The following is a 20,148-nucleotide window of genomic DNA, read 5'->3' as shown; positions in this document are numbered from 1 at the left end:
TCGTCGATGATTCGTCATCTTTTTCCCTTTGTTTTGTTGCACAAATCCCCTTTTTGTAAGTGTAAAAATAATTAGGGTTAAAATACTATTTTGGACCCGTATTTTCAAATTATTTTTTTTGGTTTCGAGTATTCTTTTGATCCGTGCATTTTTAAAGGGCTATTGTTTCGTTCTCTTTAATATAGTTATTGAGATATAATCGCAACTTTATATTAAATGGTAAAATTAAAAATAACGACTAAAATATTTTAGAAGTAAATATATCAAAATGAATATTTTATGAGTACATTGATTAAAATGAACTAAAATTGGAAGTATAAAAACTAAAATTGTTGACGATGAATTCTTGAGACGTTCACGTGTCTCTAGACGAGGGTCTTCAGCAAGGATCAAATGAGTCTACAACTAGAAAATTTGAAGCCAATGTAGTGTCTCGTCTAATATACTCCAACACTTAAGTTAGCAATCATAGTAGGAAATAGGAAAAGATACCTTTAGTAATAGGTTTTTCACCTACTTGGCATTTCCCTTTTACAGGCGTAGATGGCTAACCAGGAAAGACGACGGTTGAGATGGTACGGGTGTGCCGAGCTGTACGGTGCTTGACGCGGGAGTGTACGCCCCCAACAATCAGTGGATGGCGCCTCGGCTTGCAAGCCTAAAACCCGTCACTTGCGACTATCAAGTTGCAGTGTTCGGCGTGCTTCTCGTACAACAGAGGTGGAGGTTCGCTCCCTTGTCCTAGAGTATGTATGTAACCATTCGTGGTCTCGAGCCTTGTTTGGTCCTAGCAGCCCGACACGTATCTTGCTCGGTTTTACCCTCGACAAAAATAAACATTGTTAAAGTACCGCAACTAAATTAAACAAAACATGGAGTACAGAAACTAAAATAGATAGATATGGCTCTAAAGTTCCAAGATTGTGTTTAATAAGTTTCTAAACTTGGAAAGATACTTAGTAAGTCCCTGAACTTTTAATCTCATATCCAACATGTTATTAAACTTTTCTTAAAAATATCTAATAAGTCTCTAAACTTTCAATTTTATATCAAATAGATCACTATACTTTAAAAATACACCTTATAATTTATGGATCTATTAGACACGAAATTAAAAGTTCAAATTTAGCAGCAATGAAAGCTTAGGAACCTATAGACACTACCATGAAAGTTTATGAGTTATGAAACATTTTTTTTAAGAAACTTATTTTATAATTTAGCTATATACACTCAATATTTTAGTTAAAAACTTCTCAAACAAACGCGATCAGTATAAGCCCTTCTCTAGTCCAGGGAAAGTAGTGAACTTCTGCAACGAATGAGTTTACGGAGAGGAAGAGGAAGCTGTCTAGTTCGAACACCAAAGACCTTCAAGATGCTCTCTTCTTACATGACATGTGTAATGTTTCATATTTTCATAAGTCCATTTGGGCTATTATTCAAAAGGTCAAATAATGTTTGTATATTAGACATCAATCTTGACTGCTAAACATATTTCCTTTTGCTTGCAATTAGGGTTGTACGTAAAAAAAAAAAAAGAAAAATCGAATCAATTGGTGCTTCAGTTTGATTCGTATGTTAGCATTCTAAAAGTGGGAGAATTGAAAATTCTTGGTTTAGTTTGGTTTTTGCTATAAAATAGGGAAAAAAATCCCTTTATTTTAGTAATTTTGTGTTATTAAAATGTTTGAAATTTTAATGTTATTGAGATATTAATTATTGTTTTAAACATCTTGTTAGAAAAAGAAGAGAAAAATGGGTCTGTTGGGCCCAAAATCCTTCGAGATTTAAATGTTTTTATTAAATGTGGGCTTAAAATAGTACTGTAAAATTAGGCCCAAATCCAGAATAAGAAAATCGAATAGAAACCTAACTTATTGGGTTTAGTTTGATTATAATTGGTTATCAATCATAATAACTAGTTTACTTTTCCTTCCCTTAAAAAAAAAAAAACAACCAGCAACTAAGAGATGTATGTCAATTTCCGTTGAACTCTGCTCGCTTTTGACAAGAAAAAAAAAGTTTTGTTTTAATTTACTTAAACAAACGGATTATATCAATTTAAGCATAGCATATATGTTATCATCTTAAAGGTACGGTTCGACGTCACACCTTGAATTGTTGAACTAAAAATATATATATATCGACTATCATAGTTCAGTATACAATGTGGTAAAAGAAATCGAATTGAACCGAATCATGAACATTCATGGTTGCAATAATAGCTTTCTTTAAATTGTCATGTTGATGTTGGCATGGGGTATGAAACCATACATTGATTTACGCAGTTTGCAACAGTACAATTGAATGTTTGACTCATGAGTTGAGGCCGTATACATAATTAGAGTTATGAAGCTAAGTTTACGTTACCTGAGTTTAATTTATTAAAAAATTTCGATTTGTTTCAAAAGAAAGGAAAAAAAAAAAACTAAATGTTGTAAATTTGATTTTTTTTTTCTTTTTTTTAGTGTCACACAAGTTTTTATAGCTGTTGTCAATCAATTTTGTTAAACAATTTACTTCATTTTATCATTTATTTATCACATTGGATGTATGAATGGGAGTACCATACCCCTTTTATTCATACTATAAGTTTGTTTTTATAAATTAATTTTTAATATTAGTAGACCCATATCATTTTTAATATAATGTTGATGTGACAGGTAGAGAATGGAAGAAATATAAATATACCATCCATTAGTGAATATCTATCTAACAAGCACGTCATTTTATTAAGTAAAGAGAAATTGTACAGCATGGGAGGTTATGGAATCAAATTTACAATTGTTACATTACTTTTATCACTCAGTTTCAAATTTGTTAATAAACCAACCATTGATTTGGGAGTTCGTTCTTTTAGGAAATAGCACTTTGATATTTGATTTTTATGCTCTTAAAAGTACTTCTAAAACAAAACACACGTGTTTTCCTAAATCACTTTCAAAGATGATGATATTTAACGGAAAGTACATTCGCACGTGATCAAAATCACTTGTGATCGGTACATGTTATATACAAATCACTTTTGTAAACTAAAATTACGAGACGAACATTTCTCGAGCCCTAGAACAACTCAAAAGAAATGGCCAACGGCTTCAAAATTCAAAATTCAAAAAAACCAAGAGAGAGAAAGAACCAAACTTGGAAACTATAAAATGGACATAATTTTGAGAACACCCAGAATCATAAACTGGGCTTCTCTCTTTTCTCTTCTTGCCATTATCAGAGAGCTTCAACTAATTTATAAAATTATAAAAAAAAAAAATTGAAGCGTCGAAAAGACCAAAAAGCCCTCAGGAATTCAGAAATTTCCCTATCTATATAACATAATCAGACCACTCACTTATATGAGAAGTATGATCCATGGTGAAACTCGGCGTTTTATCCAGCTTGATCGGATTCGCCTTCCCGCCGACCAGCCTCGCCGGATTCCCCACCGCCGTCGTGCGCGGCGGTACGTCCTTCAACACCAACGACCCAGCTCCGATCTTCGCGCCGTCGCCGATATTAATGTTCCCCAAAATGCAAGTTCCGGCGCCGATCAGCACGCCGTCCCCAATCTTCGGGTGCCGGTCGCCGGAGTCCTTCCCGGTTCCCCCCAACGTCACGTGGTGGAGAATCGACACGTCGTTTCCGATCACCGCCGTCTCGCCGACGACGACACCGGTGGCGTGGTCGAGCAGAATCCCGCAGCCGATCTTCGCGCCGGGGTGGATATCGACGGCGAAAACCTCCGATACTCTGTTCTGAATCACAATCGCGAGAACTTTCCTCCCCTGAGACCAGAGCTTATTCGCGATTCGATGCGATTGAACCGCGAGAAACCCTTTGTAATTCAAAAAGCACTGAACGAAGCTAATACAAGCCGGGTCCCGTTCCTTGACGGCCCGCAAATCCCTCGCCGCGCACCGCAGAATCTCTCCGCCGTCCGCCCTAACCACCTCGGAGAAGAGCTCGAACAGAGTAGGGCTCGGGAGCGCTGAGTTGCAGAGCTTAATCGAGAGGTGATTCGCGAGCGCGGCGTCCATGGAGGCGTGGGAGAGAATCGAATCGATGTAGTAGTTGGAGAGAATCGGTTCGTGCTCGACATCGGCGGACGCTTCGTCGCGGATTTTGAGCCAGAGATCGAAATCGGAATCGGAATCAAATTTTGGGGGAAGAGGGAGGCAGGAGACGGAATCGGAGAAATTGGAGCGGCAGAATTGGGGGATTTTGAAATGGGGATCGGGGGGGAGAAGGGGAGTGGTGTCGAAGCAAGCGGCCATGGGAGAGGGGCGAGGGAGTTCTTGGAGGTGAGAAATTGCAGAGAAATTGAAGGAATGGGGCTTCACGAAGGACATGTGGAGGCGAGAGAGGGGTCTATATAGAGGAGGGGGGAGAAGGTTCATGGGAGAATGGGGGGGACTGTAAATTTTCCTGGGAAAATTGGGAGATTTTCCCGGAAAGTTTTGGAAAGAGAAGGAAAACGAAATGGAAGAAGTGGGAGGGAAGGAAGCAAAAATATTGGGATTTGGGAAGTTGATGATGATAATGATATTTAATGAATTTATAACGTCCACGAATCAAATGATAAGAAAAATATATTATATATAATATATTATATATATAATTTACTCAGAAATTCATACTCATGATTTTTTAATATGAGAAACGTAGATGTTGGACAAGAAATAAGTAGTTAATGTTTGCGGCTTTCTTGAGTATAAATTAACACAAAATAAGCTTTTTGTGATCTTGTTTTCTCCTGTGAATAATTCTTTTACGTTTTATTATAATTTGGGTTTAACTTTGTGAAGTTTGACTAAACTACGAGGGATACTGTTGAAACTTTTAAAACCACGGTGAAATTGAAATCAAATTCAAACTATAGAAACTAAATTGAAACTAAACCAAGCTATAGAAATTAAATTTGTAATTTAATATTTTTCTTAAAATAAACCAAAGTGATGGGTCATGGTGAGATTCGAACTTATGAATTTTAACAATGATGAATACTTGTTCAAAATTGGGAGACGCTTCAAATTTCTTACCATGTTATGAATTGGAGCTGTATAAATTGTGGCGGATATTAGAGGGCAAAATTGGTATTTTAAGAGTTTAGATTAGGAAATAAAATAAATGTGAAAACTTAGGAACTAACTTTTTGGTCAAAGGGAACAAATTTCTAATTCATTAATCGTGTAATTAGTTTGAGTGACCTATAACAAAACGTCTTGTGAAATATATAGAAAAATTATGTTTTCTTTTTTCAACAAATAAAAACCTAACATTTTTGGATAACTCTAAGTTTGGTTTTTCTTTTTTCTTTTTTAATTATTTTTAATCTCTATCTCAAAATATAACGTATTATCTATTTTTAGTCAAATACTATTAAAGATAATTTATCTCTGTCACAATAATAAATAAATGTTGCGTCTCTCTCTCTAAAGTATTAGATGTAGACATTCAACAAAGAAAGGTGAGGAATTATTTCAAAACTGATTTCCAAACAATTTTATATTATTTAGAACAAAGAAATAAAATATGTATATCCATACCTGTTCTTTAGAGTTATTTATTAATACGTACACCAAATTGCGGTAGGAGGGTTTGAACTCCCGACCTCGAGATGAAGATCAATAGGTGTCCTTACTATTTAGTTTTGACAAATTTTTCTTTAAACAACGATTTTTTTCTAAAAACAATTTTCCCAATTGCACATGCTAGTGAAAAATCCTACTAGAACCAAAATTTTAAACGTCAATATTGATGAAAATGTCAAAGTTTCAATTTTATAGAATTGCTTACGACAATATATCGATAAGATATTGATATCGATGTATATTTTTTTAAAAAGTAATAAAATTCAATTCAATTAAAATGAGTATTTCACCATTTTAAGATAAATTTAAAATTTTTATCATTAATATTTCGTGTATATTAAAAATATTTCGTAGATATTTTCTAATACTTAATCGATTTTTTAGGATGTAGTGGAAAGATTGATTTATCACTTATGTTGATGCCACGATTCAAATGTCTTTTACAACTTTTTTTTTTTATTTTTTTTATTATCATTTAAAGTAAATCAAACAAAAAAAAAGTTTTTGTTTTTTCCATCAAGATAGTTTTTTTCCTCAAATTTTCTTTTGAATTTTAATGAGAAAAGTCCAAAAAGATAATTTAGTTCATACTCTGGAGGGTGGATTTTTCACATAAAAATAAAAGACCAATCCGAAAGATCTTACGGCTCGAGATCGAGGCACAACACTCAAAGGGAAAATATAAGACAAGAAGAAAAAAAAGTAAATCAAGAAAACAAATCACAGACCAAGATAAACAAATGATCAGAACTCAAACGACATGCTTTAGTATAACGATAATAGACCTCAGCTTTTAAGGCGCACGAGAGGATAGAAGGCGATCGACCCCTCCCACCTGCAGAATTTTAGCATTACGCTTCCTCCAGATAAAAGAAATAGTCAAAGTCCAAACCAAGTGCCACACACGACGACGAGCAGACTTCTTAGTACTAATGTGACAAACCCAAGCAAGTTCGGTAGACTAATATGAAATCCGATGAGAAGAACCAGCCTAAGCAATCATGCCAGACCAGACCTCCCAACTAAAGGGGCACTCAAAGAATAGATAATCCCGAGACTCCCTGCCAGCACAAAATACATAGGAAGCAGGAACAGAAGAATCCCAACGATATAAGCGATCCCTCATAACAGGTATGTACCGCCCACCAAACAATGAATGGATGCCTAAGCAATGTATTAAATACATTAAAGTTGTAAATTTATCAGTTCTTAAATACCTTGATTTAATCAATGTATTAAACTTGATCTAACTACACGTAATATTTGAGTTAGGCTAATCCAAGTAAATTAACTCAAAAGTTGTGTAAAATAAATTGTGGAAGTAGTACTTTAATTTAAGGATATATTAACTTATTTACTTGTGTTTTGATTAAGAAAATGATCAAAACCTCCAACAAAATTTGGACAAATATAATGTCAACAGAAGAACCCTACAAAATAGAGTTAGCACCCCAACGCTCAAATCATCACTTATAGAGATAATATAGTTTTGCATACCTAGCACAAGAGGCGGGGATATCTATTTGTAGCGGTGAGCTTCTGACAGCGTTCCAACGACTCTTCGACTACCCTGAGAATCACGCTGGTGTCTGCGATTCTGTTTGGTGCAGATATTGGCTCGTCTTGTGAGAAGGTCGGTTGAGGGGTGAAACATCATTTGGCTCGGCAAAACATGTCGAGTTGTCTAGAATCTTCTGAACGATAATGCTCATCGAGTTCTTCCCTTCATGAATAATGAGGGATGACCTCTGATGTTGACACGTAGCAGACGATAATTCACCTCCAACAATATGCATTGAGTTAAAATCATTAGTTTTCAAGTTGTAAGTCATTTTCCAGTCGCGAACATGAGTTTAACTCAACTGGTTAAGGTACCTATTTTCGATTAAAAAGTCGTGAGTTTGAATCTCCACCCTTACATGTTGTATTAAAAAAAAGTTATTTTCCAATCACTCAATAAAACAAAGGAAATTACCTAGAAATATGAATTTTTTACTTGTCAAAAGATAGTAGAGAGCCATTTTGGTTAAATAACAAGATATCACATGTACTTGATATGACCATTACCGTGACAAGAAAGTACTAAAGACATGAGTAAAACTTCATCAGTGTGGACTAATTGTTGATTAACAGTTATATTCGGTAACATTCAACAAGAGTTATCGATTCATCATTACCGTGACAAGAAAGTACTAAAGACATGAGTAAAACTTCATCAGTGTGGACTAATTGTTGATTGACAGTTATATTCGGTAACATTCAAGAAGAGTTATCGATTCATTTAAGTTAAAGAGAACACGTCTCTCTCTCATGTATTACAAAACAATGATTTTTTAATCGTATAAATTCCAAAATATCTTTGAAATGGGAATCTCATAGATTTTTCATTTCTGAAAAAGAAAAAAAAATGGGGTTATTATACAATATTCAATGGGGGATAAAATGAAAGCAAAATCCAAATTCAAAAGGTCATGTTCATCAAAAGCCACTAAAAAATTCAACCAAATGTTTCCTCCACTTGTATATGCTTAGAATCAACAATGTGTAGTTGTAGTTCTTCCTTCACTATCCTCCAAACATTTGTCATTGTTTGGTTTGAAAATGATTTTGAATTTCTCCCTTTTTTCTCTCTCTCTCCACCACCACAAAAGATATTAAAAGGGAAAAAAAGGACCCATCAATCCAATGGTCCTTAGTCTTCACAAACAAAATATTGTAAAATTTCCCAACAATGGAAATTATTGGGAAAAAAAAAAGAAAAGAAAAAGTTCTATATCTATATGTCTTTATTCTCCTATAGTCCACTTGTTTTCAAAAGGGGACAATAAATCAATTTGACTTTTTTCTGGTCTCGAATCGGGTATTGATTATGGTCGAGTTTGATTCGTATAAAGTAATTTTATAGAGATGATCTTGAGATGTGAGCAAAACTCAACTAGTAAAGTATATGTTACTTCTCTCACATATTATAAGGTCGAATTGTCTCTCTACATCTATAATGCAATAATTTATCTTAAAAATTTGATAGTTAGGATAAATTTAATCTTTAATATGTATTTTAAGAAATACAAGAATAAAAGATTAAGGTTGTTGGACAAAAAGTTAAATAATTTTTAAAGTAAGAGCTTAATTTTGAGTAATGTTCCTATTTTGTATTTCTTATTTTTTGTTTCTTGTTTCTGAAGTTTGAGAAATGTTAGATTAAATTTTATAAATTGTCCTACATTAATCAAAATAAATCTTTGGTCCGTTGGCTCAAGCGTGCACATGATTTCTATGTTCCCTCTCTCATTGATTCAAATTTCATGATAAGCACATGCTAATTTATATTGAGTAATATAAGTATTTCGTCACAGTTTCTAGTTTCTTATTTTTAATAAACGTTTTCGCTTTTTAAAAGAACAAATTTTTTTAAGATTACAATCTTAGATTATTTAAGTCTGAAAAAAAATCAAAAGCAATATGTCAAGAAACACTGAATATTGGCAATGTACATTTTCCTAACACAGACAAAATATTAATGGTTAATCATTGAATCTCTACAAAGACTAGAAAGGTTGTTAATTAATTATTTAAATGTATAAAGTTTGGTGCAATGAATGCTCCAAAGATTCTAGGAGAATCAAACCTAGGTACATCATAAAGGAAAAATAATTATTTTTTTAATCTATGTGAAATTAACTTTTAAAATTTTATTAAACTATAAATGATCAATAAAACTTTCTTCCCTTATATTTTTTAAGGTTGGTTTTTATAAATTCTTCTAGTTCTTATTATTAATATATTATTAACGAAATGCTGATGAAGCCTATTTAATTAAATAATTTTTTATAGTCGGTATGATGTGGCTAATAGTAGGATAGATATTGGCAAGAAATTTTTTGCAACTTCTTTAGTATCTATTTTTCTATTAATATTTTGATATGTAATTAGTTAATATATTATTTTATTTTATGGATTCGTGATTTTTAAAATATTATTTAGTTAAAAAAAATTAATGTTAAAAATTCTCATACCGAGTTTAGTTAATAATGGCATGCCAATATTATGTTAATGATATTGATGAAAGGGATTAAAAAGATACATAAAAAGAAAAACATAGAAGTTTAAGAACTAGATTTATAGTTTAATCTTTTAAAAAAAGTACTCTTTCAAATTAAACTATAAAATTAAATAAATGGTGAAATTAAAATTTTGGGTAAAATGAGTTTAATTTGTGTATTTGTTATGATTTAATATTAATTCTTAAATAATTGATTAATTTAATTTTTAACATTAATGTTACCATATGTTTATGCAAGGATATGCACAGCAGTGTATTTCAGATTGCAGCTCGAACTCGGCCTCCGGACCGAGTTGAATACTTGGGCGGACCTGCACAAAAAGGTGAGCACTCCGACGATCAAGTCAGTATAGGTCGGATTCCCAGTATAGTTCGAGGTCAGAAATCATCGTACCTGATCGTGGAGTGAGGTCCTCTACTTATGGGTGGTAGTCCCGCTAATCTCGCGACGGTTACACCCGGTAATCTCGGGACCGTCGGTTACACCCGCTAATCTCGGGCCTGACGGTTACACCCGATAATCACGCCGCCGACAGTAGCTCACATCGGCCCCTACCGAGCTTCCCGGTAGGTCGGACCTCGGCCAGGTTCACCTCGGCCCTCATACTTAGCATCTGTCAACGCTAGTGGTGGTGACCTCGGCGGTCCGAGCTGGGCATGACTCATGAGTCATCTTGGAACACCAATAGGGGTCCTCCACGTGTCCAGAATATTCTCTCCCCCAAACACCATCTATCAAAATTCAAAATTTAATAAAATTTAAAAAAATTATTTCCATCGAGTCTTAAATTTTTGCTCTCTCAACAAAAATTGCATGATAAAGTAACAGCTAAAAGTGCAGCTGTGACGCAAATGGTGACGTGGCTAAACTTGTTTGCCTTTTCATTATGTAACCAATGACGTGTGATTGAGGCTGCCAAGTCAATTTCACATTTGTGCTCTTTTTTCTTTCTTGACAAGAAACAATTTTGACTTTGATTCTAATTAAATCACAATATTAAATCACAATTCTTATTATTTAACTCTTATTTTTATTTATTTTATTTTCTCATCGTGTTACAAAAAAAATTTGTTAAAATACTATTTTCGTTAATGGGCTGACATCATCAAACAATATTGTTTTTAGGGTTTTTGGGCTGAATAGCCCTTTTAACAAGATAATATTATTTTTTAATCACTTTTGTAAAAATGTATGTTTTTAATCATTTGATAATTAACCTTAAAGGTCTATGTTAGAAAATTTATCTCATCCATGAGCTTATTTGGGTTAAGGGATGGTTTATTCATCTTTAACATAGTATTAGAGCAAGGTCTTATATTCGAATCCTTACATTGTTATTTCATCACCAGTGAGGGAGTGTTAAAAAATTTACCAATTTTATTCATTCTTAACACGTTGGATGTTTTAAATCTCCTCCGTACACATCTCACACAAAGTTATAAATAAATGGATACAACTTAACTTACAAAGTAGAGAAAGATTACACACCCACTTCTATGTTTAAGTCAAAATTGAGTCGGCATGAAACATAGTGATAGTTAGAATTTCGTATCATACCTTGACTGAATCGAAACCTTCGCCTTTTGAATTCCCAAAATGTTTGGAATTTAAATTGGATATCTCGATTAGCCCTATAAAATAATTGACGAAGTTGTCAAGCTCACAGTTGTCCTTTGGTTTCAACCTGGATTGGTCGGCCCATAAGGTTGGCCCAATATACAACCACAAACTTGATTAATGGCGTGCGGTCTATGCATATGACTCATAGATTTCATGTCTACGGGCTCAACCTTTTGAATCATTTGTAAATCCAAAAACTTTGACTTTCTTGTCTCTCGTTCGCAAATTAAGACTTCATTTCATCCCTAACCATCTACAATTTTTCTAAAAAATCCATCAACTACACCAATATCCCTATGAATATGAAATCAAGAGTTGGACATTTTCATTGATGTTGATTTTTTTTTTTGTTTGGAGTACCATTGATGTTGAAATTGAATTCTTGAGTTGCCACCACTTTTTCCATATTTAAGAAGATATTGATACATCACTATTATATTGTGGGGTTTAGAAGAAGTAGGCATCTCTTCCATAAAATATTTACAATAAATAATGATGATAAGATTCTCTAGAATCTTATTGGTATATTCTTCTCACACTTCACATCATTTTTCCTTTTTGTTGATAAACTTTTCTCTCTCAAGGCCCAATTCTATGGGAGAATTTATGCACAACTCTATCTATATTTAGGGCAAATTGCCCCTAACCTTTCATTGCACTTATAGAATTGTGAAAAAATAATCCCTATAATTTTAAGAGCTACCTAAAGGAAATGAAATTAATTGCTCTCTGTAACCATTTGTCTACGAACTCACTTTCCAATCCTTTTGAATACTCTAGAAACTTTGACGTCATTTTCCGCCACTAATATCTGAGCACTCACATTTTATCGTGCACCATTTAGGTGGTCGGAGATAAACTTAGATTTCAACTTCAAAATGTTCGTCACTCATTTTAATCAATTTGCTAGTGCTTAAGAGCTTCTGTTCCAATTACTAATCTTTAGCATAATTCTAGCGGTCAAGTGTATTAGTACTTTCAACAGTCAAGTATTAGAGTCTTGTTTATAAGTTATGAGTTCGAATTCTCCCTTTATTTATAACGTCATATTGTTTTATTTAAAAAAAATGTGTTAGGGAAGAATTAAAAAACCTCATGGGTTGAAGATTATATCAACTACTCTTGGAGTTTCAAACTCATGCTTAGAAATTACGTAAAAAATAATAATAATTAAAAATAATGAGAGGGAAAAATAATTCATGCTTAAACATGGTCCCCAAAATTCACCAGGGAGACCTTTTCTAAAACAATTTTCTAGTTTTTCTTTTGAAAACTTTAATGATGATCGTGATTGCGTGTAAAGGTCAAATGCTATTTATTTATGAGACCATGAATTTCGTAAGAAAAGTGATTTAAATTTTAATTAAAAACATGTCGTTCATAAAAATTAACTAATCCTTTTGGTGTAAAAAAATTAAAGAAATGATTTTTAAAAAATTTTCAACTTATTTAAAACAATGAGTTGAAATGAATTAAACTAAAAATTTTTATTTTAATATTCACGGGAAAGGAAAAGATAATTAAAATTTCACCAATTCAAGATTTTGATTCGGTAAGATTTCAAATCATTCCATTCAAAATCATGATACCAAACAAGATTGATTTTTAAATCTCTCGAAATCTCAGATACCAAACAGAGCATAAATAAAAATATTCTTTCTATGGCATTCGTTTAAATAATTGTTAAAAAAAATATTCTCATAATGTAAACATATATTTAGTATAAAATTGGTAGGGCTTGAAAAAATATAGAGAGCTCGAATTATATTAAAGAATTTATTTGTAAAAACTTTTTTTATTCTCCGTTGAAATTAGTGAGTGCTAGGAAATATCTATTTTGCTTTTTCTTAAAATTAACAGGTGAATGTAGCAAAATTTAAATAGAAAGTAAAAATTGCTACCTTTGTCTAAGTCTAAAATTCAATTTGATGGTATAAATACAACTATCAAATTTAGTGATAAAAATATTTTCCACCCAAATATTAGCAAAACCACCATATTTATTAAATATAATAAAAATATTAAATTTCCGTCGAAATGTCAAACATTTTTATAGGGGTGAGTCTAACCATCGACAAGATGTTAAAAAAATAAAAAATATACATCATTAAATTAGGCATAATAATCATAATAAATATTTTAAATTTATTTAAGAAGGATAAAATGTTTTTTTCCTTCATTTTAATCATTTTTGTAATATTTTTAATTATATATATTTTTTAAACATCCATCAACGTTGATGGTGTATCGATATTTTTATCGACATTTTCATAAAACTGAAGTCTCAACATTTTTATTTAAGGTCTCGTAATATAAATAGTTAAATAATACAAAGGAGTTGGTCATAAACCACTTCATTCATTAAATAAAAGTGAAAACTAGAAGCAAAATCATTATCAAAGAGGAAAAAAAAAAAAAAAGGTTTTCTACTCGACAACATTTGATAATGCATATTTTTCATTGCTCCATTAAGTACCAAAAAAAAATACAAAACACAGTTAATACAAATGATTAACAAGGCTGCATAGCAGCAAATAACCAACAAAAAGATGTGATTACAACAGTCCTATATTTTCCTTGCTCCCATTGTCAAACTGGCATAGAAACTCAAGCAAAGAAACATGTAACGGGGACTAGCTATCGGCTCTACAACCCGTTCAATCAGGCTCCGTTTTATCCCAGTAGTTACATCTTCAGAAATCCATAACCTTGACATGCAAGAAACCAACCAAAAAGTGTTAAAGAAAGAATGAGAAGATGGGGTGTAGCCATACAAAAAAGTCGGGAATATATCGAAATGACTGCCCGATGACTATCGGTATGAACGAAATGCAAAACTAGCTCCTCCATTAGCAAACAGAAAATGAGGGGGAGAAGTTCCCAAATGACTCGGCAAAAAAAAAATGGAAATGAAATGGTATATGCAATCTTCATCAACCAGGGACCAATTTAGCAACTACTAGATGAAGAAAAATCCATCTCTAAACTTGAAAGCTATTTTATGCGAAGTTTCCAAATCAAAATAAAGCCATCTCTTTCCTGTGCTAAAGCCATCCCTTCCCATGAAAAAGATACAAATTCAAATAACCAACTCTTCCTTCTATTTCCTTGCTATGAATGTTCAAAACAAAGCCCACATCTCCTCTCCTTTTTCATCCTAGCTCCATCAAAGACCTAAATCTCAAGCATCAACTTCTTTTCCGCCTCAGACCTAGAGCCGCTGTATTGCACTATCCTCCACCATCTTCATCACAGGAGAACATATTTGAATTCTTAGTCAAATTCCCTAATTAGTAGTTGTTTGAAAACCATTGCGTTTTTAGTTTTCTGTTTTAAAAAATTCCACTTGTTTTTGTACAATTTCATTGGAAAGTTTTTCACCTTTCTTGGAAACATATTCAAATTCTTAGCCAATTTTCAAAAATAGAAACTACGTTTTTTATTTCTTTTCAAAATTTGGCATAGATTTTGAAAATGTTTATGAAAACTATACAACAAAACAAAGAAACACATAGGCGAAAGTAATGTTTCTGAACTTAATTTGTCAAAACAAAAAACAAAAAACGAAATGGTTAATGGTTATCAAAAGGGCCCTTAGTTTTTGACATATAAAAACCAACAAATGTTGCAGCGTCCCAGATCAGCTCATTCCTGCATTCCACTGATTGACAAGTATGTATTATTTCAATCTAGATGATCAATTACGTAAGCGAACAAGACTTTTCCATGAAAAACAAGGTTATCAATTATGAAGAAAATAAAGCTCGCTACATAGCACATAATACTGGTAGACTCTTCACAGTGGTCAATTTTTCTCTCTGACAAACTAACATCAATAGACTAAAAACAGTGAGATTATCTGCCTCCCTGCATCATCACTAAATTTTACTGATATAGCCAAATTTAGAAATGCTGCCAAGCATTTTACAGTGTTGCAGAACCAGTAATGGTTGAATTCTTGAAAAAAAATAGAGAAAGAGAAAAAAACAACTGGCTGTAAATAGACTTGTTTTGCAGAGTGCAATGTAAAATGGCATCATGAAGGACAATGTAATAGACTTATGGAAGTTAACTTTACCTAGCTGAAGCTGTTCTCTTCATAGTTTGACCTCCACATCAACACCAGCAGGAAGATCAAGTTGCATCAACGAGTCGATTGTTTGGGCAGTGGGGTACAAAATATCGATTAGGCGCTGGTGAGTTCGGGTTTCGAAATGGAATCTCGAATCTTTATGAACATGAGGAGACTTAATAACACAATAGATGCGCTTTTTGGTAGGTAATGGCACAGGACCCATGATTTTTGCATTTGTACTCCTTGCAGCATCCATTATCTGTTTGCAGGAATCTTCAATGAGTGGAACCCAGTAAGACCTTAGTTTAATTCGAATTTTCTGCTTCGGCGCCAGCTGAAACCAACCAAAAACATCTTTAGTTCATAAGGATCTGCAAAACGTAAGAAAAATATGGACACTAGTAACCTACAAGAACAACACTAACTAGCTAAACTAAGTCACTAAACACACTCCATAGCACAGATAATCGAACAAATCACGTAATGCAACATGCCAATCGGATGAAGACCATATGGAGAACAAAAAAGATACAAAGTGGGACATCCTGATCAACAAGTCACAAATGGGAGAAATATTCAGTAATTCGGTTGAGGAGGAGGTTTGAGGATAGAAAGGAATCTGGAAAACTGTAATGTAACATTCCACACAATCCCACTAGAATAGGAACTGTCATTGTTGCATAAGATCCATCACTTCATACTTAGCCTTTTAAGTAATACTATAACCCATCGATTTGCTAGCCACTCGTAACCTGGCCTGATAACCCAGGCAGGATAATGATACTTATACAATCTCATTAAATGATTTCATTGTATGGTTTCTGGCACTTTTTCTTTACCCATCAGAACCGATATATATCTAAGAGTTGCTTGCAGACCATTTTATATCTTTAGTAAGCTACAAGATGCTGGAGTAAAACATAAAAATTACCCTGTCCACATCTTCACCAATGCTAAGCGCTGAAGTCCCAGGCGTCTCATATTCTTCACCCTACACATGAACATGAACATACCATAAAACAAAAATGGGAGCAACATCTAATCCATTATATTTTCAATTAAAAATAGATCCATTAGTCTATCAATTGAAACATTAGTCTATCACATCCTGATTCCGACCCACAATTCCCAAAAAGGAAAAGAAAATGTACAAAACCCAGAACCATTACAACCTTTTAGAACGTTGTTACACCTTCTAGAATGTAAAAAGAAATTGTTACTTTTTGCTCCCCTTCCAAACTACAATTCTAGCCGAACAACATTGTCACAAACCTCGAGAGTGGAAGCTCCAGAGCCCTCCAGGATTTCCGGAGGCGGTTCGATGGTATCCGAGGAGTCGAGAACTTCAGGAGCGGCATAAACCCTTGTCGAAGACGATGAAAATTGAAGGGGTTTGAGCTTCAGAGCAGTAGAAGAGGAACCAGAGAAGGGAAGAAGTCTAGGTTTAGAAGAAAGAGATGACAAAGGACCCAATAGAGTAGGAGATGGAATTATGGAGGCAGAGAGAGAAGAAATAGCCATTGAACTTGCTCTGGTTATCGATGGCGGAAGCTCTGCAAGAATGGAAGAGAAGCTCGCGACTTTACTCGCCCAGTCCCAGCGTTATCCAAATCAATTTCTCTGTGTGAAATTTTCTTCAATTCAGCAGAAAATTGCCATTTGTTTTGGGCCATGGTCATGACAGGCCCAATTCATGATTGCAATGGATCTGTTTGTTGAATTGGGCTTGGGCCTGGGCCCATCAAGAGAGTTAATCTAGAGAGTCAGAGCAACGTATTCTATACCAACACATATATGAGAGAGAATTTAAAAACGATATTTTTAGTATGTTTATGAACCAACATCCGACGACTATTAGGGGGTGTTTAGTCCATAGGTTTGAAATCAGTAGCCTGGATTTGTTAACTTTGGGGTTTGATGTTGGGGTGTTGTGTAGTCTGAGTTTGAATAACCAGTGTTTGGCATGCAAGATTGAGGTAACATGGATTTGTGTAACCTGTGTTTGAGTGCATGATTGGATAGTCTGAGTTTGACATACTTTATTTATTTATTTTTTAGCAAAAGGTTAAATACAAGATATAATCTAATTAAATTTGTGGCCAAATTTTTAGAAGGCAATTAATCTATCTATTTTTTAATTTACCTTTCTTAATTTATATATTTTTCAACCATAATTTGAATTTCTACATTTCCATTGGACTAATGTGGGATTGACCTCAATTGACTATCTCCTCTCTCTCAACATTCTCATTATTTTTATTTTTATTTATCGATATTATTTTTTACATTATTTGTTGTTTTAAAATAATAATTTATAATTTCAAATCTTGTATATTTATTTTTTTAAATTACTATATTATTCAAATATTTGTACTCGTATATTTATACTAAAATTATTTCGGGTAGAAAAATATTAAAATTATTTCTGTCATGTAGTAAAATTATAAAATTATTTCATTTTTCTCATAATTTAAAAAACATCAACATTACTTAAATTTACCAAAGTTTGAGATTGAAATGGTTGAATTTTTGTCTAATTAAGCTACAATTAAAATTTTATTTATTAACTAAACTCTCAATTCCAACAATTTTCACCAATTTTCACATGTCTCTGTGTTATTTATGAAATTTTTATCAACATCGATATTTCAATATAAATATTACTTACATGTTTAGATTTGATGATTAAAAATGGTCAACTATAACTTAATTATACAATTAAACTCTCATTTATTAATTTAAATAATTTATATTAATTTTCATAATTTACAAGTTTCTTCTTGAAATATCTGTCGATGTCGAGATTTCCATTGCTCAACATTTCAAACCTTGGTAAGGAAGACGTTGAAAAAGAAAAAAAGTAATAAAAATAAAATATATTAAGAAAAAGAAAAAAAATTGTATTTTTATAAAAAAAAAAACAAAATGTAACCATGGGGCCGTAGAATTGTAGGTAGAAAGCCCATGGACCAAACATGGGGTTGGGTCAGAATGAACAATTTTTTTAACCCACCTGCCTTGACCCGTAACACTTTATTTAACCTAGTCAGTCTACTTTCTTTTGTTATTTGGATGTCATGTCTTGTAGAGTTAGAGAGATATCTTATATCATCATTTGATTAACGGTGTTAATAACCAAAATTTAGTGACGGAATAGATACAAGTATCAAATTCTAGCCACTGACGAACATAATTCAATGGTTAAGGTATTACTATTTCCCTCGAGATCGAAGGTTCAAATTTCCAAACCCACATTTATTATACTAAAAATAAAAACTATCAAAGTTCGTAGATATTTTCAAATAGGTCATACTTTTTCAGTTTTAAAACTTAGTTGAAATAGTAATTATACCCGTTAAAAAACATAGGAGAACAAATACTACCAAATTAACTTAACTTTTTGAATCGTAAAACTAAAAACAAAACTGTTATCGGTCTATTACTTTCTTGTGCCCAACCAATATGAATCCAAGCAAGGCAAGGAATTAGGGCAAATAAGTTATTCCTATTCCTTGGTACCAAACTTTTCAAGCCAATGGAATAAGTTTGATGGAAGAAATGCTTTCCTTTGCTAAGATTAATACCCTAATGCCAAATATTTCACAATCACTTCATCACAAAACTTATATTATATTTTTTAATTATTAGTAACCTAAAGAAAATTCGATTAGATTATTTTCGCTCTAATCGAGTTTTATTAGTCGTTTTAGCATATATTATTTAAGAATACCACAATGACGAAGAGTCGAAATTATTGAATTTGTGGATTGAAGTATTTGTTGGAGAATAAAATAAAAATATTAAATTTACCTTACTTTTTTAGTTTCATCGATGATGTGAACAAAAACATGATACTATTATGATCTTGTTATGGAGAACAAAAACGACCCAAAACAAACAAGGAGTTGAAGTCTAATTGGGGAAGACCGGCCCGTGACATAACGGGCCGGCCCAAAGAATGACCTAACGCCGGGGCAGAGAACGAGGAAAGCGACCGGAGGGAAGCCCACTGAGCCACGAAGGGCTCGGTCCCGACCCGGGGCTCGGTCCCGAGCCGTGCTCGGCTCACGGCCCAGCCAGTGATCCCCATCTTTGATCGACGATTTCGCCCAGGCCCTGCAACGGTGAATTAGGGTTAGCTACGGAAGGTTCTGGAATAACTTCATGCTATAAGTATTGATCCAGCCTTACAGGCAAGAGGATCTAAAAAGTTGTCTACATTTACGTTATTCTCTTGCTAACTTAAGCATCGGAGCTCGTGTGACTAGAGTCACACCGGTTTAGCTCGATTTGGTTTTGCAGGTACTAGTCCCGGATCAACAAGTTTGGTGGGTGCGAGGAAGTGGACCGGAGGACCGAAATCCACGCATCAACATATCTATATATCTTTTTTAATACCCATTAACCATATGAATTATTAGAATCTTTAAATTAAAAGAAATTTTTTATTTCCTTTTACCCTTAAACTTAAATTGGACCCTTGAATAAGTAAAACTAATACCTTCAATTATATATATTTTTTATTTTGGAAATTTGTGGCTAATGTGAATTTCTATGGTTGGATGATTTTGTTTCTCTTGGAATTGGTTATTACTGTCATCTTGAATACTAATTAGTCAAAACATTTTTATTGGTTAAATTCAATCTAATTAATTTATTAGTTCGCCCGTAAATTTTTAATTTATTTAAAACACTGTTAATTTAATTTCACCACTTATTCATATTTTAAATTTTAATAGTGTAAATTAAAAATTAAAAAACAAAAACAGTTAATTAGAAAGAAGTTGAAAGACAGTTGCACCGAAAG

The 20,148-nt window shown here is 33.1% G+C and overlaps 2 protein-coding genes across 2 annotated transcripts; both read right to left on the bottom strand.

Moving 5' to 3' along the window:
• Positions 1 to 3,070: 3,070 nt before the first annotated feature.
• Positions 3,071 to 4,526, bottom strand: LOC148208078 (serine acetyltransferase 1, chloroplastic-like). Its single transcript, XM_088119345.1, has one exon. It carries the CDS (start codon positions 4,386 to 4,388, stop codon positions 3,318 to 3,320), a length of 1,071 nt encoding a protein of 356 aa, XP_087975471.1. The 5' UTR covers positions 4,389 to 4,526; the 3' UTR covers positions 3,071 to 3,317.
• Positions 4,527 to 13,705: 9,179 nt separating this feature from the next.
• On the bottom strand, positions 13,706 to 16,968 carry LOC111010584 (Ribosomal protein S10p/S20e family protein). The gene is made up of 4 exons (XM_022284053.2): positions 16,614 to 16,968; positions 16,273 to 16,332; positions 15,345 to 15,675; positions 13,706 to 13,974 (listed from the first exon to the last, which is right to left on the bottom strand). Exons 1-3 carry the CDS (start codon positions 16,860 to 16,862, stop codon positions 15,364 to 15,366), a joined length of 621 nt encoding a protein of 206 aa, XP_022139745.1. The 5' UTR covers positions 16,863 to 16,968; the 3' UTR covers positions 13,706 to 13,974; positions 15,345 to 15,363.
• Positions 16,969 to 20,148: the final 3,180 nt, after the last annotated feature.

This window comes from Momordica charantia (assembly GCF_013281855.1).
Source record: "Momordica charantia cultivar OHB3-1 chromosome 11 unlocalized genomic scaffold, Mcharantia_2.0 BLBB01000011.1, whole genome shotgun sequence".
NCBI lineage: Eukaryota > Viridiplantae > Streptophyta > Magnoliopsida > Cucurbitales > Cucurbitaceae > Momordica > Momordica charantia.
Note: the sequence above shows the minus strand (reverse complement) of the source record. Positions and strands in the feature narration are given on the sequence as shown.